The 25756-nt window shown below is 41.4% G+C and overlaps 2 protein-coding genes across 2 annotated transcripts in view; one reads left to right on the top strand and one right to left on the bottom strand.

Moving 5' to 3' along the window:
- LOC115198253 (protein transport protein Sec24D-like) overlaps positions 1–3915 on the bottom strand; it is a 29779-nt gene extending 25864 nt beyond the window's left edge. The window contains exons 1-2 of the mRNA XM_029760063.1: positions 3690–3915; positions 266–467 (exon numbers count right to left, since the gene is read on the bottom strand). Coding sequence (XP_029615923.1) covers positions 266–416 — 151 coding nt within the window. The 5' untranslated portion in view covers positions 417–467; positions 3690–3915. The remainder of the gene's footprint in view (positions 1–265; positions 468–3689) is intronic.
- A 939-nt stretch (positions 3916–4854) lies between these two features.
- The window catches only part of LOC115199232 (synaptopodin-2), a 40433-nt gene continuing 19531 nt past the window's right edge, over positions 4855–25756 (top strand). The window contains exon 1 of the mRNA XM_029761856.1: positions 4855–5050. Coding sequence (XP_029617716.1) covers positions 4943–5050 — 108 coding nt within the window. The 5' untranslated portion in view covers positions 4855–4942. The remainder of the gene's footprint in view (positions 5051–25756) is intronic.

Raw genomic sequence — 25756 nt, forward strand, 5'->3', positions numbered from 1 at the left:
ACATTACACACACAGTACAGTATACACGGGCAAACCTTCTAAATAACAAGGCGATAGCATGGCCGTACACAGAAATGCATATCCCTAGGCTTAAATGTTGTCATTTCAATTGGAAGCTGCATTGCTTGAATCATGAACAAGCAATTGCTCCTGGTCTAATAAAGAATTGCACACTTCCCAAATGACAAGATCCGACCGGTTGGATGAAAAGCTAAAACAGAAGATTTTACAGGAGGAATGAGAGACCAAAGGAACGTGGCTTTACCTGTTGGTGGGGCTGGGAATGACTGAGGTTGTCCCCCATAGTGTCCATAGAGGGGCTGGGCAGGCGAACTCCCAAACCCAGCTGGGTAGCCCCCCATCCCAGGCTGGGCCTGGGAGTATGGAGGCGTGGCAACATAACCCTGCTGACTCATCCTATATGCTGTTAAGGTCTTCTCATGCCAAAATGGCGGAGATCCAAGAACCTGCAAAGACGGAAGCAAGGAATTTTGTTTTCTGAGGAGGCAGTTAATTTAAGGCAGTCTAGACTTGAAGGGCCAAGAAAATGTTGCTTGAATTTAGTCGTGAGATTACAAATCTCTAATTCACAGAATTTCACCAACCACAGCATTTAGACACTGACACTGCACAGGGGAACATTTTTCCTAGACCGCCCACTTGACAGTAGAGGTCAACCGATTATGATTTTTCACTGCCGATACCGATTATTGCATGCCCCCCCAAAAAAATCCGATACCGATTAATCGGATAATTTTTTTATTTATTTGTAATAATGACAATTACAACAATACTGAATGAACACTTATTTTAACTTAATATAATACATAAATACTATCAATTTAGCCTCAAATAAATTATGTAACATGTTCAATTTGGTTTAAATAATGCAAAAACAAAGTGTTGGAGAAGAAAGTAAAAGTACATTATGTGCCATGTAAGAAAGCTAACGTTTAAGTTCCTTGCTCAGAACATGAGAACATATGAAAGCTGGTGGTTCCTTTAAACATGAGTCTTCAATATTCCCGGGTAAGAAGTTTTAGGTTGTAGTTATTATAGGAATTATAGGACTATTTCGCTCTATACGATTTGTATTTCATATACCTTTGACTATTGGATGTTCTTATAGGCACTTTAGTATTGCCAGTGTAACAGTATAGCTTCCGTCCCTCTCCTCGCTCCTATCTCGGCTCAAACCAGGAACACATCGACAACAGCCACCCTCGAAGCAGCGTTACCCATGCAGAGCAAGGGGAACAACTACTCCAAGTCTCAGAGCGAGTGACGTTTGAAACGCTATTAGCGCGCACCCGGCTAACTAGCTAGCCATTTCACATCGGTTACACCAGCCTAATCTTGGGAGTTGATAGGCTTGAAGTCATAAACAGCGCAATGCTTGAAGAATTGCGAAGGGCTGCTGGCAAAACGCACAAAAGTGCTGTTTGAATGAATGCTTACGAGCCTGCTGGTGCCTATCACCGCTCAGTCAGACTGCTCTATCAAATCATAGACTTAATTATAATATAATAAACACACAGAAATACGAGCCTTAGGTCATTAATATGGTCGAATCTGGAAACTATCATCTCGAAAACAAAACATTTTTTCAGTGAAACACGGAACCGTTCCGTATTTTATCTAACGGGTGGCATCGAAGTCGAAATATTCCTGTTACATTGCACAACCTTCAATGTTATGTCATAATTACGTATAATCATCTGGCAAATTAGTTCACAACGAGCCAGGCGGCCCAAACTGGTGCTTATACCCTGACTCTGCGTGCAATGAACGCAAGAGAACTGACACAATTTCACCTGGTTAATATTGCCTGCTAACCTGGACTTCTTTTAGCTAAATATGCAGGTTTAAAAATATATACTTCTGTGTATTGATTTTAAGAAAGGCATTGATGTTTATGGTTAGGTACAGTCGTGCAACGATTGTGCTTTTTTCGCAAATGCGCCCCCGTTTGGCGAAGTTGGCTGTCTTTGTTAGGAAGAAATAGTATTCACACAGTTCGCAACGAGCCAGGCGGCCCAAACTGCTACATATACCCTGACTCTGTTGCAGAGGTGACACATTTTAACTAGTTAAAATAAATGAATGTTAGCAGGCAATATTAACTAAATATGCAGGTTTAGGTACACATTGGAGCAACGACAGTCCTTTTTCGCGAATGCGCACCGCTTATATGCAACGCAGGACAGGCTAGATAAACTAGTAATATCATCAACCATGTGTAGTTAACTAGTGATTATGATCGATTGTTTTTTATAAGATAAATTTAATGCTAGCTAGCAACTTAACTTGGCTTCTTACTGCATTCGCGTAACAGGCAGGCTCCTCGTGGAGTGCAATGTAAAGCAGGTGGTTAGAGCATTGGACTAGTTAACCGTAAGGTTGCAAGATTGAATCCCTAAGCTGACAAGGTAAAACTCTGTCATTCTGCCCCTGATCAAGGCAGTTAACCCACCATTCCTAGGCCGTCATTGAAAATAAGAATGTGTTCTTAACTGACTTGCCTAGTTAAAAAATAAATAATAATAAATAAATTTATATATATATATATATATATATATAAATAAATAAACGGTGGGTTAACTGCCTTGTAGTACAAAGTAAATATGGCAACGCCGACAGGCAGTATCCGACCTCAAGACCCAAGCGCATTGGACCGTTGGAGATAAGGTCCCATCGTCATTGTCTAATCTACGAGTGACTATACTTATGTCCGTTTCCTGCAACAATGCTCCTAAAATAAGATGTCCTATTTTCTCAAGATGAATATATGCGATAACATTTGACAATGGTTGGTTCATGATGAAATATTGGAGCAGAAATTGTAGGCTATAGATATCTTTAGCTGTTCAAATTATTCACGTGCAGTGTTGGTGAAATCATTCTTGAGCAATAGGCCTCTCAATAAGGCCAACGGTTATAAATAAATACATAGACCTAAATAAATGTGTCACCTTCTGCAAAATAGTATGCTATATGGCAAAGGCAAATTATTGTTCTCCCTTGTAAACTATTCTTTATCCTTTAATCTCACGGTAAAGTTGAAATTTTCTCAATTTTAGAACCAACTAAGCTTGACTTGATGAACTTCCACACTATAGCCTACACACAGTTGTCAAATCTTGTTCAATTAAGGCCACATAAACAGCTGTCTCGCATTGACAACTCCGTTCTCGACTCGTAAGCTATCAAATGCAAAAGTGATTAAAATAAAACATTGAAATCCATAAATGAAGACAGACATCAAGAGACAGTCATAGCAACAAAAAAAAAAGTAAGACGAGTCCTTCAGTCACTACCCAGAATTGCCACGTCAAAGACCGTTATTTTCGACACAAATCTTAGCATCGCCAACCTAGGTAACGTTAGTCTACCATTTAGTTACAACCAGACTGCCGCCGATATTTCTCAACTGCATGACAATATATCAGTTGTTTGCAACACCCGAAACAATATCCATCTATCCAACGCACAACATGCGTTTTGGAAAGGCGTAGTGTACGTTATTTACAAATAGATACATTGTTGTTCATACAAGGACTTGTCTACATATGAAACTAAGTTTGCGTCACGGCAAAAGCATTCGGGTATAAACATGCATTTCAATAGACCAATATATGATAAAATACCCTCTTACAATACCCATTAGGCTTTTCTGTGCAATTATTTACCTGTATTCTGAGGAGTATCTGCCGAGTCTTCTACTCTGAATTCCTGATAGTGAAAGCGGAGTGCCACGTCAAACTCCAACACAGCACCGGTCTCTATGCCATGTTTTCACTAGTTACCCCAGCCACAAAGTTCAAATTGCCGATATCGTAAAAATCATGAAAACAAATACTTGCTTTATGGTATTAATTTAAGGTTAGGGTTCGGCATAAGACTAGCAGTGTGGTTAGGGTTAGGTTAATAATCACATTTTAAGAAAATACATTTTAGAAATAGGCGGGGTTTATGACTTTGTGGCTGGGTTAACTAGTGACGACCCCCATGTATCGCACTGTAGTTCCCAGTGGTACGTGCGCATGCGCCAATTTGTGGGACACCCTACAGGTCAGCATAGACCAATTGCGTAGCATTAAAACTCTTCAAGGCCCAGTAAATTGTGCAGTTCTGATTTGACAGTTAGGCCTATAGCTATGGCATATGGTAGGATAAATGTAAACCAGTAAACTATGAAGGAAGATGGGTAGTCCCATTGCTTTCATTTTCCATTCACTATGCAGTAGTAGGTAGATATCCACTGTCAGGTGATCTTTAAAGGTGTATGTAATTGAGACCAGACCAGATCGTTCATAGAAAACAATTAGTCTCAGCAGGCTAGATCTACAAAATTCCAGATTTTGTGCAGATTATTTATAATGTGAAACCATCGTTTCCACAGTCAATCAGCAATTGATTTCAATTGTTTAATCTTTGCATAATTATTGGCTACACGTGACTGTATTGTGTTCATTCACTTTCTAGTGTTCGTTTAGGCCTGCGTATGCTCAAGACAAATTCCCTATCAGTAAATTAAGTTTATATTCTATTATGTATCGCCAAGGGTAAGTCCATTCTGTTAAATTCTATAGGAACAACAAACCCATTTGACTAGAAAACCAGGCAGCATAATCGACACATTGGCTACATTGAGATATCAGAGCTCATTATTATTGTAACCTCACGGTATGAAAAGTTCAACCCCGACTCAGTTGTGGCCCCATACAAATCCTGCTACAAGACATTCCCAAGAGCGCACGACTTGATTCGCGCGCGGGCGGGTCCATATGCAATGACGTTTCAGAGCGGGCTGGACTCTGCATAACTTGCAGATGATGGGAATTATACTGCACTGTGCTGCTCTTGGTTTCATAGAGCCCTGTTGGTCCAACTCCGGACAACTTGATGATAGCGGTTTTGGTGGGAGCCTGTTGCGTGTGGCATGGGCACTGGGGATTATATCTGTGTTACGGTGCACGGAGGCGCGCCCTGGGGCTTCAGTCTCCGCGAGGGAGAGGGGGATGCCTACCGACGTTTGCAGGTTTATCAGGTAGAAACATCATTCGTTTGAAGTATGTTGTTTGTTAATTGTTTATGCTTTTGGATTTGCAGTGTTTTAACAGACTAAGGGAGCCTTCATCAACTTTATGCTGTGTCGCATTGCGGGTTTGTTTAGTCTCGCTTTTATTTGTGGAATTGTTGTATTGAATCATGAAACAAGTTAATTTACATGTCATATAGAGTGTGGCTTTAGGAACGTGGTTATGTCAAACATGCTTTGAAACTCCATTTTCAAAAGAGGATGTCATCTGTTTTACAGTACAATTCTGATTTGGCTGATATGCTAGTGCATCCAGACGAACAGTAGTTTATAATGTTAGTAATTGTTACCAGCTGGAATAATGGTGCCTTTCACAATGGCATAACAGTCTTGGTGAGAATTTGTGGCCAACTAGTTATATTCTCCTCATGTTTAGAGGAACAGTGGCGATTTGGAAATTAATTCACTACCTGCGCTGGAAATGTAGCCTATTTGATGGGAAGATGGTGAGACAGGTATATGAATGATGTTGCTCTTTAGGGTTAATGGTCTATATATTCTATGGTTAATTGTTTTGAAAAACCTTCATTTGGGAAGATGCTGTGAGCGCGTTTGTTTGGAACAAGCAGAATTCCCCATTTTCTGGTGTGTCGGAGATGTTTTGTGCGTAGGATTCTTGGAGACCCTTATATGGTCAGGGCTCGAGGGCTGCAGCGATCCATTATCACTAGTGAAGATTTCAGCAAGAATCTAAACACGCGCTCGAGCTGTGGAAAGGAGTAGAGAGACCGTTGCTATGCGCCGCGAGCGTACCTTCAGAGGTCACTGAGTGGTACCAATTTAAACAACAACAAGATAAAGAAGGAAAGCTGTTGAACGGGACATTTTTATTTAGATTAAAAATAAATCGTTTCAGATTCATCTTGTTTAATTGAAGATTATAATTTAATCCTAATAGGCCTAATTGCGCAGCCAACCACTTGTTGATTCATTTAGTATTGTAGGCCTATCCCATAAAGGCCTAATCTGTATTACTGGCAACACAATACTATGCATTACTGGCTACACATTACTGCTTTTAAGCAATTGCCTTCCCTTGCACTAAAAGTTCACCTAGGTGGAAGTGATACATGGGCATCCGAATAAAAAATCCTGAGCCAATAAATATTTGAATACTTCATTAAATACTTAGGGTTCCTAAACTTTGTGGAAGTACTTCCACCTAAGTGAAATTTTAAGTGGGCACACAACACTGACCCAAACCTCACTTGTAGCCATTTGCTGTGTTTTAGGACAATTTTAGTCATTACAGTGCCTTCAGAATGTATTCACACCTCTTGACTTTTTTCACATTTTCTTGTGTTACAAATTGGGATTAAAATTGATTTAGTTGTTTTTTCCCAACGATCTATACAACAAATACTCAAATGTCAAAGTGGAAGATTTTTTAAAAGTTATTTTTAAAGATGAATGAAAAAAATAATATCTTGATTAGATAAGTATTCAACCCCTTGATTCAATACATGTTAGAGTCACCTTTGGCAGCGATTACACCTGTGAGGCTTTTTGGGTAAGTCTCTAAGAGCTTTGCACACCTGGATTGTACAATATTTGCACATTATTCTTTTTTAAACTCTTCAAGCTCCGTCAGGTTGGTTGTTGATCATTGGTAGACAGCCATTTTCAAGGCTTGCCATAGATTTTCAGGTCAATTTAAGTCAAAATTGTAACTAGGCCACTCAGGAACATTCAATGTCATCTTGGTAAGCAACTCCAGTGTATATTTGTCCATATGTTTTAGGTTATTGTCCTGCTGAAAGGAAAATTAGTCTCCCAGTGTCTGTTGGAAAGCAGACTGAACCAGGTTTTCCTCTAGGATTTTGCCAGTTAAAAAACTGCCTAGTCCTTGTCGATGACAAGCATACCCATAACATGATGCAGCCACCACCATGCTTGAAAATATGAAGAATGGTACTCAGTGATGTGTTGGAATTGCCTCAAATGTTAAAATGCTTTGTATTTAGGAAAACATTTCTTTGGCACATTTTTTGCAGTATTACTTTAGTGCCTTTTTCACTCTGTCATTTAGGTTAGTATTGTGGAGTGTTGTTGAGCCATTCTATGTTTTCTCCTATCACAGCCATTCAAATCTGTAACTGGAACTCCAGGAAACGATGGACCAAATATTGAAGAATTTAAGGTCCTTTTTTGACAGATGTTGAAACTCATTGCTTTGTAACTTGTTGACATCAATCCTAAATGGTGGTTTCCCAGTCACAGATTAAGCCTAGTCCTGGTCTAAAAAGCATGCTTAAATGGAGACTCTTCGTTCAAAAGTGCTTTTTAGTCCAGGTCTAGGCATAGTCTGTGTCTGGTAAACCGGCCCTGAGGCTGTTAGCAAAGTTATTCATCAGGAGAGCATGGTAAATTACTCATCACGAGAGCGTAGTTTACTGAAGCACCTCCACTCTTATCTACAGCATAGTGTAGACTACACAGCATTTCATAGGTGGTATAATTCATTTTTACTGCAGTGGGCTAAATCAGGGTCCCACAGTGTTTCTTGGTAGTCTTAAACAAATCGACTTTGAAACAAAAGTACACTCCTCATACACATGGTTATGGGCTTAAAGAAAGACACCTGTATCATATCAGATATAGAGTTGAAATGTATTCAATTTTGAGTTTGCATCCCAATATTACACTTTTTATACATTAGAGAAGACTTCTTGGCGGGGTTTTGAAAGTGTCAGTTATGAAATTATGGAAATATAAATAATATTCCACCCTTGAGGTCACTAGGTCATTTGACTGCAGGAAAGGTCTACATAGAATGTCATAGTCATAATTACATTTTAAAAGAGCTGTCCACTGCCTGGATTAATAATGCTCCCTTTGAGCGCCAATATGATCTCTTCCACCTCTACTACATTTTTTGGGGCTTTACCAAGACTTTTTAAATCACATGATACCATGTGAAAAGCATAACCTCAAGCCTGACTGAAATAGCCAAAACTGCTCCACTAGAATGGTGACCCTTGAACGGCGGACCTACCTATTGGGGCGTGCTCTCTCTGCTATCTCCTGTAGTCCACGATCAGCTCCTTTTGTAGACGTTGAGAGAGAGAGGTTATTTTCCTGGCACCACTGCGCCAAGGCACACACCACCTCCTGTTGCCTGTCTTGTCGTTGTTGGTAATTAGGGGTATCACTGTTGTGTCATCAGCCAACTTGATGATTGTCTAAACAGCACTAAACAGCATTGCAGTGTTTACAGTGTTGGGGAGTAGTGAACTGCATGTACAGTAGTTCAACTAGTAATATAACTAGATTTTTTAGTAGCTTGGTGGTAGTTGAACCAAATTCCAATCTTGGTAGTGTTTTCAGTAGTTAATTATGTTTTTGCCATGTAGCGGTTTAGCTAACTATTGAACTGCACACCATTTTTTGGGCGGCAAAAATAAGTAAACAAGAATTTCCTTTCTTTTCCGGCATCAGACCTGCCTAATTCTCACTTGAAACTTAGGTTTTTGTGTTTATTAAATTACACATTCTGTTAACATCTGACTCCATAGTGATCTGTTCTTGCAGTCATGTTTCTTAACTTAGCACTTTTTTTTGTAAGATTGTACCATCTATAACCTAAAAGGGTCCTTCGGCTGTCCCCATAGGAGAACTCTTTGAAGAACCCTTTTGGATCTAGGTAGAACTCTTTTGGGTTCCATGTAGAACCCTTTTTTCTAAGAGTGTAGTCTGACATTTTAGATTTAGGTATGATAATTTTACACTAATTAGTTTGAATGTAGTGAACTACTTTCAGAATAATTTTTGCAAAGTAACCTATATATTTCTTAAGGATACCTTTAACTTGTTCCAGTGCGAAGTAATTGGTAGCTTGGTAAACTGCACTGAACAAAAATATAAATGCAACAATTTCAAAGATTTTACTGAGTTACAGTTCATATAAAGAAATCAGTCAATTGAAATAAATTATAGGCCCTAATCTATGGATTTCACATGACTGGGAAAACAGATACGCATCTGCTTCCCTGAGACGGTTTTTGACAGTTTGTGCAAACATTATTCGGTTGTGCAAACTACAGTTTCATCAGCTGTCCGGGTGGTTGGTCTCAGACGATCCTGCAGTGAAGAAGCCGGATGTGGAGATCCTGGGCTGGCGTGGTTACATGTGATTTGCAGTTGTGAGGCCAATTGGACGTACTGCCAAATTCTCTGAAATGACGTTGCAGACGGCTTATGGTAGAAAAATGTACATTAAATTCTCTGGCAACAGCTCTAGTGGACATTCAAAACTTGAGACATCTTTGGTATTGTGTTGTGGGACAAAAGTACACATTTTAGAGTGGCCTTTTATTGGCCCCAGCACAAAGTGCACCTGTGTAATGATCATGCTGTTTAATCAGCTTCTTGATATGTCACACCAGTCAGGTGAATGGATTATCTTGGCAAAGGAGAAATGCTCACTAACAGGGATGTAAACAAATTTGTGCACAACATTTGAGAGAAATAAGCTTTTGTGCGCATGGAACATTTCTGGGATATTTTATTTCAGCTCATGAAAACACTTTACATGTTGCGTTTATATTTTTGTTCAGTGTATATTTTCAGAGTAGCTTGCCTGACAGGATGCTCTCAATTGTGCATCTGTAAAAGTATGTGAGGGATTTAGGTGCCAAGACACATTTCTTCAGCATATATTTAGCTATTTTGAAAATGTTAGCTTTTTGTGTCATTCAATTTCAACTGAAGTCATCTTTCATTCTATCACTTTATGTTGACATTCAATTGATTTAGTTAATTTATTTGGGACATTGACAAACAAGTAACAACTTTGACATATAAAAAACGACACTGATGCTGTATTATATCATCCATGAGAAGCATCACTCATCCACAGCCACTCCAGTAAGGTCATCTATAAATAAGTCAACCAACTGGATTTCAATTTTTAGACAGTCTTGCTTCTAAACCTTGTTATTTGCACAACTGGGGAACATGTTGACATTCCAAAAAAGACTGCTATAGAGCAAAGTGACTTAAGCAAGGCAGCTGTGAAAGAGGCCTTTCTAATGTAGCGTGGGGAAATTGAAATAGTAAATAAAAGGTGAATTACATTTGTAGGGAAATGCACCCCCACCCCACCCCCTTCTCTTCAAGTGACTCTTTAAAGTCTTCAAAGAGTTTTGCACATGACATCCTCATTGTCTAATTATTTGGTTTGTCGAACAAGTATCATTCTACTGCAGTGTTTTAGGGTGCTAAGCTCCAAAAGAGGGTCCCACCACAGTCTGAGCACATTGTTATATAAGTACTGTGTGAATGTTTTTAGCTTAGCTGTAAGAATGTTGCCTGTGCTGATGTGAAATGTCAATAGAAGACGTCTCTTGCTAGTCTACGCCTCAGTCGAGGATATCTGAAGAGTGACCTCATCCTAACAGAAAGTCATCTGGAAGACATAACTTTTAGCTTGTCTCAATACTTTTTGAGGGGGGTTGGGGCAGGGGCGGGTCAAGCGCTGTAAAAGTTTAAAAAGCTAACATACCAAGATTATGAGAAATACTCCACTGTCAGAGGTAGGGTACTTTCATATCTGATTAGTTGGAGTTATTCAATGCTTCTGTTGGATTAGGTGTGAGCAGGGCTCCCTCTCCAAGGAGAAAGTGATTGTTCAATGTACTGACATGCAGTAGATCACAGTGTGAGGGGGTCTCTCTACACTCTCAAGAGGCAGTTTTCCATATATGGGAAGTTATTTTGTAAGTTTTGGGAGTCCTGGCTCAAGAACAAAGTTGGTGAAGTCACAACCCACAATTTTTTTTTTTTTTTTTAAAGGTGCAGAAACTCTTTAGCGTGACTGAAAGGCAGCCAAATTTCTGTAAGTGGGGGATACTTATTTGCAAAACCTTATTTGGATAGTCCTAAGTAGATGGTTTGTCGATGTGCAGTGATAGACGTTCAATAACCGTCAACAACATTTCACTTATTATCTAAATTAAACTTTGTCACATGCGCCGAATACAACAGGTGTAGACCTTAATTCTTTCTTGAACGGCACTGTTGGTTAAGAAAATATTTACCAAATAAATTGAAGTAAATAAATAATAAAAAGTAACAATAAAATAACAATAACAAGGCTATACACAGAGTCAATGTGTGGGAGTACAGGTTAGTCGAGGTAATTTGTACATGTAGGGAGGGATGAAGTGACTATGCATAGATAATAAACAGAATAGAAAAAGTGTCAATGTAAATAGTCCGGTGGCCATTGGATTAATTGTTCAGCAGTCTTATGGCTTGGGGGTAGAAGCTGTTAAGGAGACTTTTGGACCTAGACTTGGCGCTCCGGTACCACTTGCTGTGCGGTAGCAGAGAGAACAGTCTATAACTTGGGTGACTGGAGTCTTTGACAATTTTGGGGATTGTCTCTGACACCGCTTAATATATAGGTCCTGGATGGCAGGAAGCTTGGCCCCAGTGATGTACTGGGCCGTACGCACTACCCTCTGTAGCGCCTAATGGTCAGATGCCGAGCAGTTGCCATACCAGGTGGTGATGCAACCGGTCAGGATACTCTCGATGGTGCAGCTGTAGATCTTTGAGGATCTGGGGACCAATGCCAAATCTTTTCAGTCTCCTGGTGGGGGAAAAGGTGTTGTCGTGACCTCTTCACGACTGTCTTGGTGTGTTTGGACCATGATAGTTTGTTGGTGATGTGGACACCAAGGAACTTGAAGCTCTCGACCCACTCCACTACAGCCCCGTCGATGTTAATGGGGGCCTGTTTGGCCTGCCTTTTCCTGTAGTCCACAATCAGCTCCTTTTGTCTTGCTCACGTTGAGTGAGAGGTTGTTGTCCTGGCACCACACTGCCAGGTGTCTGACCTCCTCCCTATAGGCTGTCTCATCGTTGTCGGTGATCACTGTTGTGTCGTCAGAAAACTCAATGATGGTGTTGGAGTTGTTTGACCATGCAGTCATGAGTGAACAGGGAGTACAGGAGGGGACTAGGAACACATTCCTGAGGGGCCCCCGTGTTGAGGATCAGCGTGGCAGACGTATTGTTGCCTACCCTTACCACCTGGAGGTGGCCCGTCAGGAAGTCCAGGATCCAGTTGCAGAGGGAGTTGTTTAGTCCCAGGGTCCTTAGCTTAGTGATGAGCTTCATGGGCACTATGGTGTTGAACGCTGAGCTGTAGTCAATGAACAGCATTCTCACATAGTTGTTGCTTTTGTCCAGGTGGGAAAGGGCAGCATGGAGTGCGATTGAGATTGCGTCATCTGTGGAGCTGTTGTGGTGGTGTGCGAATTGGAGTGGGTCTAGGGTATCCGGGATGATGCTGTTGATGTGAGCCAGCCTTTCAAAGCACTTCATGGCTACCGACGTGAGTGCTACGGGGTTGTAATCATGTAGGCAGGTTACCTTCACTTCCTTGGGCACAGGTATTATGGTGGTTTGCTTGAAACATGTAGGTATTACAGACTTGGTCAGGGAGAGGTTGAAAATGTCAGTGAAGACACTTGCCAGGTTGTCCACGCATGCTTTGAGTACACGTCCTGGTAATCAGTCTGGCCCTGTGGGTTTGTGAATGTTGACCTGTTTAAAGGTCTTGCTCACATCCGCTACCGAGAGTGTTATCACACAGTCGTGTGGAACAGCTGGTGCTCTCATGCATGGTTCAGTGTTGCTTGCTTTGAAGCGAACATAAAAGGCATTTAGCTCGTCTGGTAGGCTCGCGTCACTAGGAAGCTCGCGGCTGGGTTTCCCTTTGTAGTCTGTAATAGTTTTCAAGCCCTGCCACATCCGATGAGCATAAGACCCGGTGTAGTAGGATTCAATCTTAATCCTGTATTGACGCTTTGCCTGTTTGATGGTTCGTCTGAGGGCAAAGCAGGATTTCTTATAAGCGTCCGGATTAGTGTCCCGCTCCTTGAAAGCGGCAACTCTAGCCATTAGCTCGATGCGGATGTTGCCTGTAATCCATGGCTTCTGGTTGGGATATGTACGTACGGTCACTGTGGGGACGATGTCGTCAATGCACTTATTGATGATGCTGATGACTGAAGTAGTATACTCCTCAATGCTAGTGGATGAATCCCGGAACATATTCCAGTCTGTGCTAGCAAAACAGTCCTGTAGCATTCGCGTCATCTGACCAGTTCCGTATTGAGTGAGTCACTGGTACTTCCTGCTTGTAAGCAGAGCTTTGTATGCATCTATGGGTGTCAAGTAAAGGTGGTCTTCCTCTGGTTGCACATGTGACATGCTGGTAGAAATGAGGTAAAACGGATTTAAGTTTGCATGCATTCAAGTCCCCGGCCACTAGGAGCCCCGCTTCTGGATGAGCATTTTCTTGTTTCCTTATGGCTTTATACAGCTGGTTGAGTGCGGTCTTAGTGCCAGCATCGGTTTGGAGTGGTACTGTAAATAGACGGCTACGAATAATATATATGAGAACTCTCTTGGTAGATAGTTTGGTCTACAGCTTATCTTAAGGTACTCTACCTCAGGCGAGCAATACCTCAAGACTTCTTTAATATTAGACATCGTGCACCAGCTGTTATTGACAAATGGACACACCCCCGCCCCACGTCTTACCAGACGTAGCTTCTCTGTCCTGCCGCTGCATGGAAAATCCCGCCAGCTCTATATTATCTGTGCCGTCGTTCAGCCACGACTCGGTGAAACGTAAGATATTAGTTTTTAATGTCCCGTTTGTAGGATAATCTTGATCGTAGATCCATTTTATTTTCCAGTGATTGCACATTGGCCAATAGAACGGAAGGCAGTGGGGGTTTAATCACTCCTCTACGATTCTCAGACGGCTGCCCGACCTCCACCCCCTTTTTATCCGTCTTTTTTTTCACGCAATTGACGGAGATTTGGGCCCGTTCCCGAGAAAGCAGTATATCCTTCACGTCGGACTCGTGGAAGAAAAAAAAATCTTCTTACAGTTCGAGGTGTGTAATTGCTGTTCTGATGTCCAGAAGTTATTTTTTGTCATAAGAGACGGTAGCAGCAACATTATGTACAAAATAAGTAAAAAATATGTTACACACAACGCAAAAAAAACTAACAAAATAGTACAGTTGGTTAGGAGCACATAAAACGGCAGCCATCCCCTCCGGTGCCATTCTGACTTCTGCTCCCCTAATCCTAACCTTTACCCTAACCCTAACCTTTATTCTAAACCTAACCCTAACCTTAGGAAAGTAGTATTTATCACAGACTTCAAAGCGCAAGTCTGTGCGTGGCTCTCACGGTTTGTTTGTTCATCACCTGAGATGTGAATAAAAATACCCTCAAATGATAGGTGACATTCTGTGCTATCACCTCATGAAACATTTGATATCAAATAAAAAATGCTGGAGTATAGAGCCAAATTTACAATTTTAGCTTCACTGTCCAAATAAATATAGAGCAGTGGAGGCTGTTGGGGGGAGCTATAGGAAGATGGGCTCATTGTAATGTCTGGAAATGGAATCATCAGAACGGTATCGAACATATGGAAACCACGTTTGACTCCGTTCCATTAATTCCATTCCAGCCATTACAATGAGCTCATCCTCCTATAGCTCCCCCCTTACCAGCCTCCTCGGATACAGAGGGGAACGTAAACTCCAAAGAAAAGACCAATCTCTGGTAAGAGGGTAAAGAAACCAAATAAATATTTTCAGGTTGGGTATAGCTACTGAATTAAGCATACAATGAAACATTACAACACTTGTACCATACCAAACTAACTTGCGGTTTCCCTTTCCCTATCTCTCATGGTGATGTTGATTAATCACTGTCACGTGGCATTTCCTGTCACATTGCAGGGAGTTGTGGCAAACTGAGTCCTTTGATTTCTACAGCCCCTTGAAATTATATCACTTGACGGACAGGCAGGCATGGGAAATTGCATGAGATGAAAAACGCCCTGGGAATTCATCCATGAAGGCTAATTACGGACCTTCGCTAGATGGATTGCTATGACAATATAAAAATATAGCTAAATGGGATTCAGTTTGCGCCCACAGCTCATTTGAAAGTGCCAGTGATGCTACTCCAACATGGTTAAATCCTATGAGATAACTATGTTGTCCTGTTTCTGTGTCCAAGCAGAATCCACAGGCGGACAATCACCCTCAAGTTACCTTCCTATGTAGTCTGCACAGATGGCAGCAAGTGTATGGATAGGGCTATTTGGGCTTTCCAATTACTGAGATATGTCACTGCGTATCAAGTCAACCCTGTTGTCTGACGACCAGAATAAATGTTTTCTTCAAATTAAGACCTTGGATTCCCTTTGGGTAAATAGCAATGTCATTACAGGGAGGAGTGCTGAAGTAATTTCAAAAGAGGGCAGTAAAGTCATTTCCCATATTTTGGGGAATATCGCTCCTGGGTGAGAGCAGTCTTAACTCTTCTTTGGACCGGTTTCCTAGACATAAAAGTATGCTCACTAGAGAATCTCCATTGAAATATCCTATTAGTCAAGGACTGGTCCTAATCTGTGTCCGGGAAACCAGCCCTGCGAGTATAGTGGCCTTTTGTTACTTGTGCATTAGTCCAAATGGTGGACCACATGAGCTTGATTAAGACGCTGTACTATCAAATATCCTTTTCTCATGTATCCCTCGCAGTCAGAGTTATAGCGGGAGACAAATGGCGCTGTCCAATCACAAGTGGTGACTGCAGGACTTCACTGTGGTGGCCAATCAGTGCTTGTCCCTTCCTGTGAGGGAAAAAATGAAAACCTTGTTATCAAGTTGAATGATTTTGTTTTAAACAGTATGCACTGCCTTATCAATTAAATGAATGCATAAAACAAAAAACACAGCTTATTGTTATTTTATGTTACTCCAGAAGCTTTAGCTTACAGATGTAACCACTTATCTTTTTTTGGCCTGTGGGCTGAATGCGTTTGTAGTACCTCAGGTTACCACTGACGAACTCAAAGTTACTGAGTGCACCTTTAAAAACAGTATATAGAGGCAGTGGCAGTCATTAGCCATTCCACGAGTAGCCAGCGGTACCTGTAAGACAGCTAAAAAATGTTTGCCTAAGATTTGAAAACATAATTACTTAAAGCGGCATGGAACTGCCTGAAGCGTTGTGTTCAATGCACAGTCTTGTATTTCCTGTGGTTTTGTGTTGTGTTTAAGACACTAAAAAGTAGGACATTTGGGAAAGGCGCAGTCAGGCATGGCATGAGCATAAATCGTCTAATTTTGGCCCTACAGATGGCAATATAAAATGTCTGATTGTTAAAATCTTTATGTATGGTAAATGCCACATCGGAACTACACGAGATTGTGTTGAACGCTGCACTGTAATCTGAACGACAGATTCAACCCTCTCCCACTCTTTATGAATAATAAAAAGCATCGGAGTGTTTCCTTTGATCTTTCCATACCAAGAGCAAAATAGAAACCGATGAAAAATAACAATTCAAACACAGCATATACAGTAACCGGAGGAACCCATTATAAGCAACCCAAGACTGAAATTTAACAGTGGCAACTCAGTCCAGTCTAGAATATTGTTTTACATTATGTGTGTATCACTATGGCTCAGGAGGGGAAAGAAACGAAAGGTTTCCCCTCCTTTTTTGGAGGAGGGAGGAGTGGTGCTGTGGTGGTCCAGACAGACTTTCCTCCCATAGAGAGGTACGAGTCCAAACACAGGCTGACAGGAGTTCTCCATATATGGCCGTTTGCACACAGATGGCTCCTAAAACCCAGGCCGGAGTCGCACTGTTTTATCAGATGGTTACCAGCTCATTAACCTAACGTAGCAGCCGTAAAAGAAACACCTGAGGAGGCGTTTTTCTTTCTGGTCCCGACGAGAGAGAAATGACTGTGGGTGGAGGTTCTCTTCTGCACTGTTCAACCAATCCATTAACGCGGAGGAGGAGTTAAGATGGCGTGTCACCTTGTTAACGTCCAAAAGCAGAAGTCGCGTCACAGGCTCTTTCCATTTCCCCTTAAAACAGGATGCATCTGGTTATTTCCAACCTGCAGAGGGTGGCAGCTCATAAAATAAACCCATAAAACATATCTGTGTATATATAGCGAGATCTCGTATTTATCACAGGTTGTCAGATTGTTTCCTTTTTAGAAGTGTTAACCTTTTCGCTTCATGCCCTGACATGTTTGATACTAAGTGTGATGGAAATGGTATTTGTGTAGAAGTACCGTATATTATAATTACTGTACGGTATACATATGTGTGAGTCATGTTGATACTATGTTGGCTAGAATGGAGACTGGTTTAATGAACTCCGACAGAGGCAGTTGGCTAGAATGAGGGGACTCAAAACAATGTAGGAGAGGCAGCACATGAAATTCTGGGCCAGGGTTACAAGCAGAGTGAGGGACAACAACAAGGCCTATACGCCATGCAAGTGATGCGTTCCTACATCTTACTTCCTGATCTTTTGCATGGGCTTCAAGATATATCATCAAATGAATGAAAATGCGGTAAAATAAGATATGTAGAATTATATTTTGTGTTTGTGGATGAATTTACTTTTATGACATTTTTGCGATGAAGAACATTGCGCTACGTTTTTGCCCATAGAAGGCCATTAAAAAAGCCTACAAAAGTTTCAAGGCTACTTGCAAGCAACGAAAGATGCATGAGGTAGAGACAGGAAGTTAAGGCTGCACATGTGGTTGTCATTAGGGGTAGTGGAGGAACATTAAAGTGTAAAAAAATGTAGTTTGTTGTAATTCACTGGTGTGATCAACGCCAAGATTTGTCCTTTAGAAGCTATTTTTTAATAAAGGCCCAATTCTGTACTTAAGGGAGTAGAGACAACATGGTGTAAAATACGCAGATGTGATCATGTATAAACATCTATTTATTCATTACATACTATATTTGTGAAAACATTATTATTCCCGTTGATTGAATAAAACTGTGTCTATATACATGAAGCATCTCCAGCAGGAGGCTGGTGGGAGGAGCTATAGAAGGACGGGCTCATTGTAATGGCTGGAATGGAATAAATGGAAAGGTATCAAACACAATCTTATGGAAAACACATTTGACTCCATTTCATGTAATCCATTCCATCCATTACAATGAGCCCATCCTCCTATAGCTCCTCCCACCTGCCTCATTTGGTCTCCAGTCCATGTCATCTTATTCATTATTATCAAAAATACTAAACTGATCCTAGATCAGTGGTCCTACTCAGACTCTTTATGAATATGGGTGCAGAACTGTGGACGGAAACATGGCTCTCTCGTGATATACTGTCCCAGGATATACAGCCAGCTGGGTTCTCGGGACATCGCTCAGACAGGAATAAAGAACGCTCCAGGAAGAAGAAAGGTGGGGGTGTACGTTTCATGATTAACTACTCATGGTGTGATTGTGATAACATACGGAAACTCAAGTCCTTTCGTTCACCCGACCTAGAACACCTCACAATCAAATGCCGACCGTATTACCTCCCAAGAGAATTCGCTGCGGTTATAGTCACAGCAGTGTATATTCCCCCTCAAGCTGATACCACGACGGCCCTCAAAGAACTACACTGGACTTTATGTAAACTGGAAACCACATATTCTGATGCTGCATTTATTGTAGCTGGGGATTTTAACAAAGCAAATCTGAGGAAAACGCTACCGAAGTTCTACCAACACATTGACTGTAGTACTCGCGCTGGGAAAACGTTGGACAACTGCTACTCAACTTTTCGAAATGCCTACAAGCCCCTCCCCCCGCCCTCCCTTCGAGTAAATCTGATCACAACATTTTGCTCTTCCCTTCCTAAAGGCAGAAACTCAAACATTAAGTACCCATGCTAAGGTCTATTGAATGCTGGTCTGACCAATCGGAATCCATGCTTCGAGATAGTTTTGATCACGCGGACTGGGATATGTTCCGAGTAGCCTCTGAGAATAACATCGACGAATACACTGATACGGTGACTGAGTTCATCAGGAAGTGTATAGGAGATGTTGTACCCACTGTGACTATTAAAGCCTACCCTAACCAGAAACCGTGAAAGCGCAAATCACCGCATTTAACCATGGCAAGGTGACTGGGAATATTGCAGAATACAAACAGTGTAGTTATTTCCTCCGTAAGGCAATCAAACAAGCAAAACATCAGTACAGAGACAAGTGGAGTCGCAATTCAACGGCTCAGACACGAGACGTGGCAGGGTCTCGTGGCAGGGTCTACAGACAATCCCGGACTACAAAGGGAAAACCGGCGACGTCGTGGACACCAACATCTTGCTTCCGGACAAGCTAAAACACCTTCTTGGCACGCTTTGAGGATAACAGTGTCACCGACGTGGCCCGCTACCAAGGACTGTGCGCTCTCCTTCTCCGTGGCCGAAGTGACTAAGACATTTAAGCATGTTAACCCTCGCAAGGCTGCCGGCCCAGACGGCATCCAGCCGCAACCCTCAGAGCATGAGCAGACCAGCTGGCTGGAGTGTTTACGGACTTATTCAATTTCCCTTTTTTTATTTAACTAGGCAAGTCAGTTAAGAACAAATCATTTTTTTGTGTGTTTTACAAAAAAAAATCAAATAGGGGGTAGATCAGCTTTAATATTGCAGATAGATTGCAGCTTCCATCAATGTAGTTGTCTGCATCACTTCCGATCCCCAATATATATTTTTTGCAAATATATATAGTGGCGTACAGCAGGTCAGCCACCAGGGGGAGACTCGTCGAGGCCTGGTGACAGATGGAGTCTATATCACGAGGCAATGTCTCCCTCTGCTGGACATGCCAGGTCTCAACAGGCTCTCCAGCCAGGACTAATTGGGGCTGATCGCTCACCAGCTGGAAGAGTCCCATAAAGCTGCCAAAATGGCAGCCCCGGGGGAGGGTACTGGGGGAAGAGAGGTTACTCCTGTGTAGTCATGCTCAGTCCCAGAGGTAACGGAGGGAGCTCAGTTTGTTCCCCCCAGGATACAGCAAGACCCTGGAGCCCAGAAGATGGTTGTTAATTAAATAAACTCTTGAAACCTTACTAATCCAACTTTGTCCGTGTCTGATCTGTGTAAACAGATCTGTGTATGTGTGTGTATATATATATATATATATACACACATCTCCTCAACCTGTCCCACATATTTGATGTCCATCCGGATTGATTTCCATATCTTTCAAACTGTACTCTTTTTCAAAAAAGTCCGTAACCTATATACGTTTTACGGGCATAGTATGTTTTACATTGGTTATCTTGTTGTTTTTAGTCCCGACCTTCAGCTCCATTCAACCCCTTCCCATCTCTCTCTTAACACCATCCATATTTGCCATATATTTTTCAATTGTGCTGTGATGTTTCACAAAAGCTCTGAACCTTTCCATTCTCATTGTTTCTACAATTGTAAATTGAAAATAAATATTTTGCTAAAATATTACTATATTATTGATCGATTAACTATGTCTTTTCAGATCACCCAGTAATGCTATCTGCAGTGTTAGCTCCAGGTAAATGTTGCAATTCTTCAGCCATTCCTGGACCTGCGACCAAAACAAGCTACATATGGACAGTACCAAAACAAATGATCTAATGATTCTGCCTCTTCGCAGAAAGATCTGCAGAGCTCTGATGGTTGTATTCCCCATATAAATAACATTCTGTTGGTTGCAAGAATTCTGTATAATAATTTAAAGAACAAATGCTTATTTACAATGACGGCCTACCCCGGCCAATCCCTCCCCTAACGTCACTGATCCAATTGTGCGCCGCCCTATTCCAGCCTCCCTATCCCAGACTGTTGTCCCCACTTGCTTCAAGATGTCCACCACTGTTCCTGTACCCAAGAAAGCAAAGGTAACTGAACTAAATGACTATCGCCTTGTAGCACTCACTTCTGTCATCCTGAAGTGCTTTGAGAGGCTAGTTAAAGATCATATCACCTCTTCCTTACCTGACACCCTAGAACTACTTCAATTTTCAAGATTTTGGACTTCAGGATACAGCAGAGGGAGCACACCCCTATCCACATAGACGGGACCGCAGTGAAGAAGGTGGAAAGCTTCAAGTTCCTAAGTGTTCACATCACTGACGATCTGAAATGGTCCACCCACACAGACAGTGTGGTGAAGAAGGCATAGCAGCACCTTTTCAACCTCAGGAGGCTGAAGAAATTTGGCTTGGCCCCTAAAACCCACACAAACTTTTACAGATGCACAATTGAGAGCATCCTGTCGGGCTGTATCACCGCCTGGTACGGCAACTGCACCGCCCGCAACCACAGGGCTCTCCAGAGGGTGTTACTGCCCTATATACATACACCTGGAATCACTGGCCACTTTAATAATGGAACACTAGTCACGTTAATAATGTTTACATACTGCTTTATTCATCTCATATGTATTTTTATTTAACCTTTGTTTGACTAGGCAAGTCAGTTAAGAACAAATTCTTATTTACAATGACGGCCTAGGAGGGTTAACTGCCTTGTTCAGGGACAAAACGACAGATCTTTACCTTGGCACCTCAGGGATTTGATCTAGGAACCTTTCGGTTACTGGCCCAACACTCTAACCACTAGGCTACCTTCCGCCCCAGGTATATACTGTATTCTATTCTACTGTATTTTAGTCAATGACTCTCTGACATTGCTCAAACTAATATTTATATATTTCTTAATTCCATTCTTTTACTTTTAGATTAGTGTGTATTGTTGTGAATTGTTAGATACTACTGCACTGTTGGAGCTAGGAACACAAGCATTTCGCTACTCCTGCAATAACATCTGCTATATATGCGTATGTGGCCAATAGCGTTTGATTAGTTTAGTCAAAGTTTATGCAGTTTGACCTGTTTTCCCCTAAATTGGTTGTACACTGCCCTCTAGTGCCAGTGTAGAAGAACAACATGCAGTACTCCTATGGGAAATGTGGTTTGTCAGAATTTGTCCCATGATAACCATTCAAGTTTCCCCCCGTTGTCTTCAGCATTATGTTAATCATCAATTAGAAATTGTGACCCAGCCAAAAGGTGAACAATTAACTAAAACGGGCTTGAATGGTGTGTTTGTGGTCAGTGGCAAATAACAATTAACAACCTAGTAATGATACAGCTGTGTGTCCTTAGATAATATTTACACAATGAATTTTCCCCAAAAAGGTTGTGATTTGACAAATGCATGCTAGCAGATAGCGCAAGACTGGAAGCCTTTGGGTAACACTAGTTAGCATTGGCTCGCGAAACTACCTCCAATTTCTTTCATACTGGACACAGAGACATAAAAATGGTATCCACAAGTTCATCCGACTCTGGGGATGTAGATTAATTGGCGTTAAGGGAAACTGGGGCTACTTGCAAAGTCGAAAGACAGAGCAACAAAGCAAAACGGACAAAGGTTGAACCTTCAGCAGTTTTGTCCCCTAAGCGTTTAACAACACACTCATTTCAATGAATCCGATGTCAGACTTTAATTTGTCCGTTTACGTTCATTTGACTGGCTGTTAGGAGAGTCCACGAGTCTTGAGAAATGTTCAGTTCATTTGACTGGCTGTTAGGAGAGTCCACGAGTCTTGAGAAATGTTCAGTTCATTTGACTGGCTGTTAGGAGAGTCCACAAGTCTTGAGACATGTTCAGTTCATTTGACTGGCTGTTAGGAGAGTCCACGAGTCTTGAGAAAGTGATATTTACAGTTAGCCTCAAACAGCTTTGGGCTATGTTGTTTAAATCCTCGTCCCTGGTAATTGCCTGTATATAAATGCCTAACTGTTATGCTTGGAAGAAGAGCTGAATAGGATTTCTGTGGTTTGCAGTCACCAAAGGCCACTCCGGGTAACGAGGCTTTAAATGTAGCAAATGGAAGAGCTTGGGTGACTGTTTTATTTGGGATAATGGTGTCATGATACAAATGGACTTCTCAGAATTGAGTACTATCACTGCAGCTAGATATGCAGTTAAAGATATGAACTACGGCAGAGAGAACTGAGAACTGTCAGAACACAGAGGTGTTCACAATTCAACTGTTTGATGCCAAACATGGATTTCATTCAAAGATACATAGTTTGCAATGGCTACATGATATTTAAAAAAATTCTGGGCAGTTCCTGTTTGGCATGCCTTCTATATGAAGCAGAGCATTTGGCTTACCATTGGACGCAGTTTGGAATAATTTACAGTAAATGGGGCATATAAATATGTAATTTCCCAGGAGATTTGGAAAATGACAAAGTCAAAATAGATTTTCTGTTACTTTCCTCTTCACACTATTGCATGCCATGTCATAATAATTGTTCCAGCTCCTCTCCCCCATTGAAACATAAAAGCAATGTATTACCCCTGGCTGTGTACATTTTAGTGAACATTTTAGTGAAGATTTTATGACATGCTTCTGCTTATTACATCCCTCATATTAATGAACCATTCTATGGGGCCTAGGAGCCAATTATAAGAGAGGAAAACCACACCCTATTAGCTCTTCTGTACAGGTTCCCTTTACATATTTAGCAACATGAATTCAAACTGTTGTAATACCATCATTCTTTAAGTCACATCTTATTGATGATAAGCAATGTTTCAATAACTCTTTTGTTGAAAGTTGACTACAGATCTTTATCATCCATTGGAATTGATATGCACATTTTCAAGTATGGATCAGTTATTTTGCTTCAAACCACTTTTTTCTTTATACAATGAATTTGGGCTCCCGAGTGGTGCAGCGGTCTAAGGCACTGCATCTCAGTGCTAGAGGCGTCACTACAGATTTGGGAGTCCCATAGGATGGCGTACAATTGGCACAGCTTTGTCCGGGTTAGGATTTGGCCGGGTTAGGCCTCATTGTAAATAAGAATTTGTTCTTTACTGGACTTGCCTAGTTAAATAAATGAAAATAAAATTCTTGTAATTTGTGCAATAACCAATTACTGACACAGTGGTTTTAGGTTTAATGGAGAATTTAATAGAAAACAAAGCAGATTTTTACTACCAAAGTGATGGTTGCATTTGCATGGTTTGTTGCTATATACACGGTTTACATGAACATTTTAGTCATTTAGCAGACACGTAACCAGAGCAACTTACAGTAAGTGCATTCATATTAAGATAGCTAGGTGAGACAACCACATAACACAGTCGTAATAACTACTTTTTGGGGGGAAAAGACAAGTGCACAGTTAACAGATGTCTTATTTAAGATATTCTTTTGAAGAGGTAGGGTTTCGGATGTTTTCGGAAGATTGGCAGGGACTGCCGTCTTAGCTCGTTCCACTACAGGGGTGTCAGGACAGAGTAGAGCTTTGACTGGGCTGAGTGGGAGCTGACCTCCCATAGGGGTGGGAGAGCCAAGAGACCAGAGGTGGCAGAACAGAGTGCTCAGGTTGGAATGTAGGGTTTGAGCATAGCCTGAAGATGGGAGGGGCAGTTCCCCTTGCTGGTCCGTAGGCAAGCACTGTGGTCTTGTAGTGGATGCGAGCTTCGACTGGAGGCCAATGGAGTGTACAGAGGAGAGGGATTTGTATGAATAACTATGCACACCTTTTGGCCTCCACTCCCCTTAAAAACCGCCATTTAAACGACACTGGCCACTGCAGTAGGTGCTGCACTGACCATAAGCAATTACCTGCCAGTGCTGGATACTGTTTAAAAAGGGCCAATCTGCAGTTCAATCATTAACAAAATTGGACACCACGCCACTGTTTCGATAAACTGTTGAGGGAGAAATGTAACCACACAAATGTATAGACAGAGCTATGGATGCAAAATGATAGTTAACACTTTTAATCTCTTTACACTCGTGGGAATTGGCCTATAGGGATACATTTAACAGTTTTTAAAAAGTTTTTTTAACAGATATGAAAAGCATATGCATAAGCATGGTAGCAACAGTTTGAAGACTATGGGGAAATTATTAGGCCAAAGTTGAGGACAACAGTTCACTTGACACAAGACTGAATCCAAACATTAGGCTACACTGTTGATTTAATTTAGCATTTTACATTTACTGTACTTTCTGCTGATAACAATATCGGAAAATACTCTGGATACATTCAGTAACACGATAAGAAAATTCCTGGAAAATGTGGGGTAGGTGCAACGTAAGACAAAACAATGACAAGGTTAAGTGAGAGGACTTACTGGTTTCTCCAAGTGGTCACAGACTCTCTCAATAGGGTGCACAGTTCCTAGGTAATTTCAATGCACTTTTATAACTCAAAGAAGGTTCTTATTTGAGCTCTCCTAGCACTGCCATTGAGGAACTAGATCAAGCACACTTGTAGTTTTGTTTGGAACACAACCCTGCATCCCAGCCATCACACAATTACTGTTGTTGTTTACGGTCCATTATAAATAGCCTATTATAAATCGTAATCTGGGTCAGGTGGGCATCAATTAGTGGGAGGGATGGGGGCAACTTCTTGTCGTGTGCCGTGCTCAAGTTCAGAACATCTGTCAGTCAACCCATACAGCGATTTGAAGCGCAGAGTCAGAGCGCTGACGTGATTTATAGCATGTTACTGTGCAGCCACTGTTCCAATTTAGGCGTTTATTAGTGCCCAAATGTTCAACCTGTATACCGGTATGAGTGTAAAGGGTTAAAGCTATAGAGTGTTTGTTAATAATTACATTTAAAAAAAAAAAGTATTCATTTATTATACCAAAAAAATGTACCCACTTTTTCTCCCCAATTTTGTGATATCCAATTGGTAGTTACAGTCTTGTCCCATCGCTGCAACTCCCGTACGGACTCGGGAGAGCCATGTGTC

The sequence above is a fragment of the Salmo trutta genome, chromosome 8 (genome assembly GCF_901001165.1).
Source record: "Salmo trutta chromosome 8, fSalTru1.1, whole genome shotgun sequence".
Taxonomy (NCBI): Eukaryota; Metazoa; Chordata; class Actinopteri; order Salmoniformes; family Salmonidae; genus Salmo; species Salmo trutta.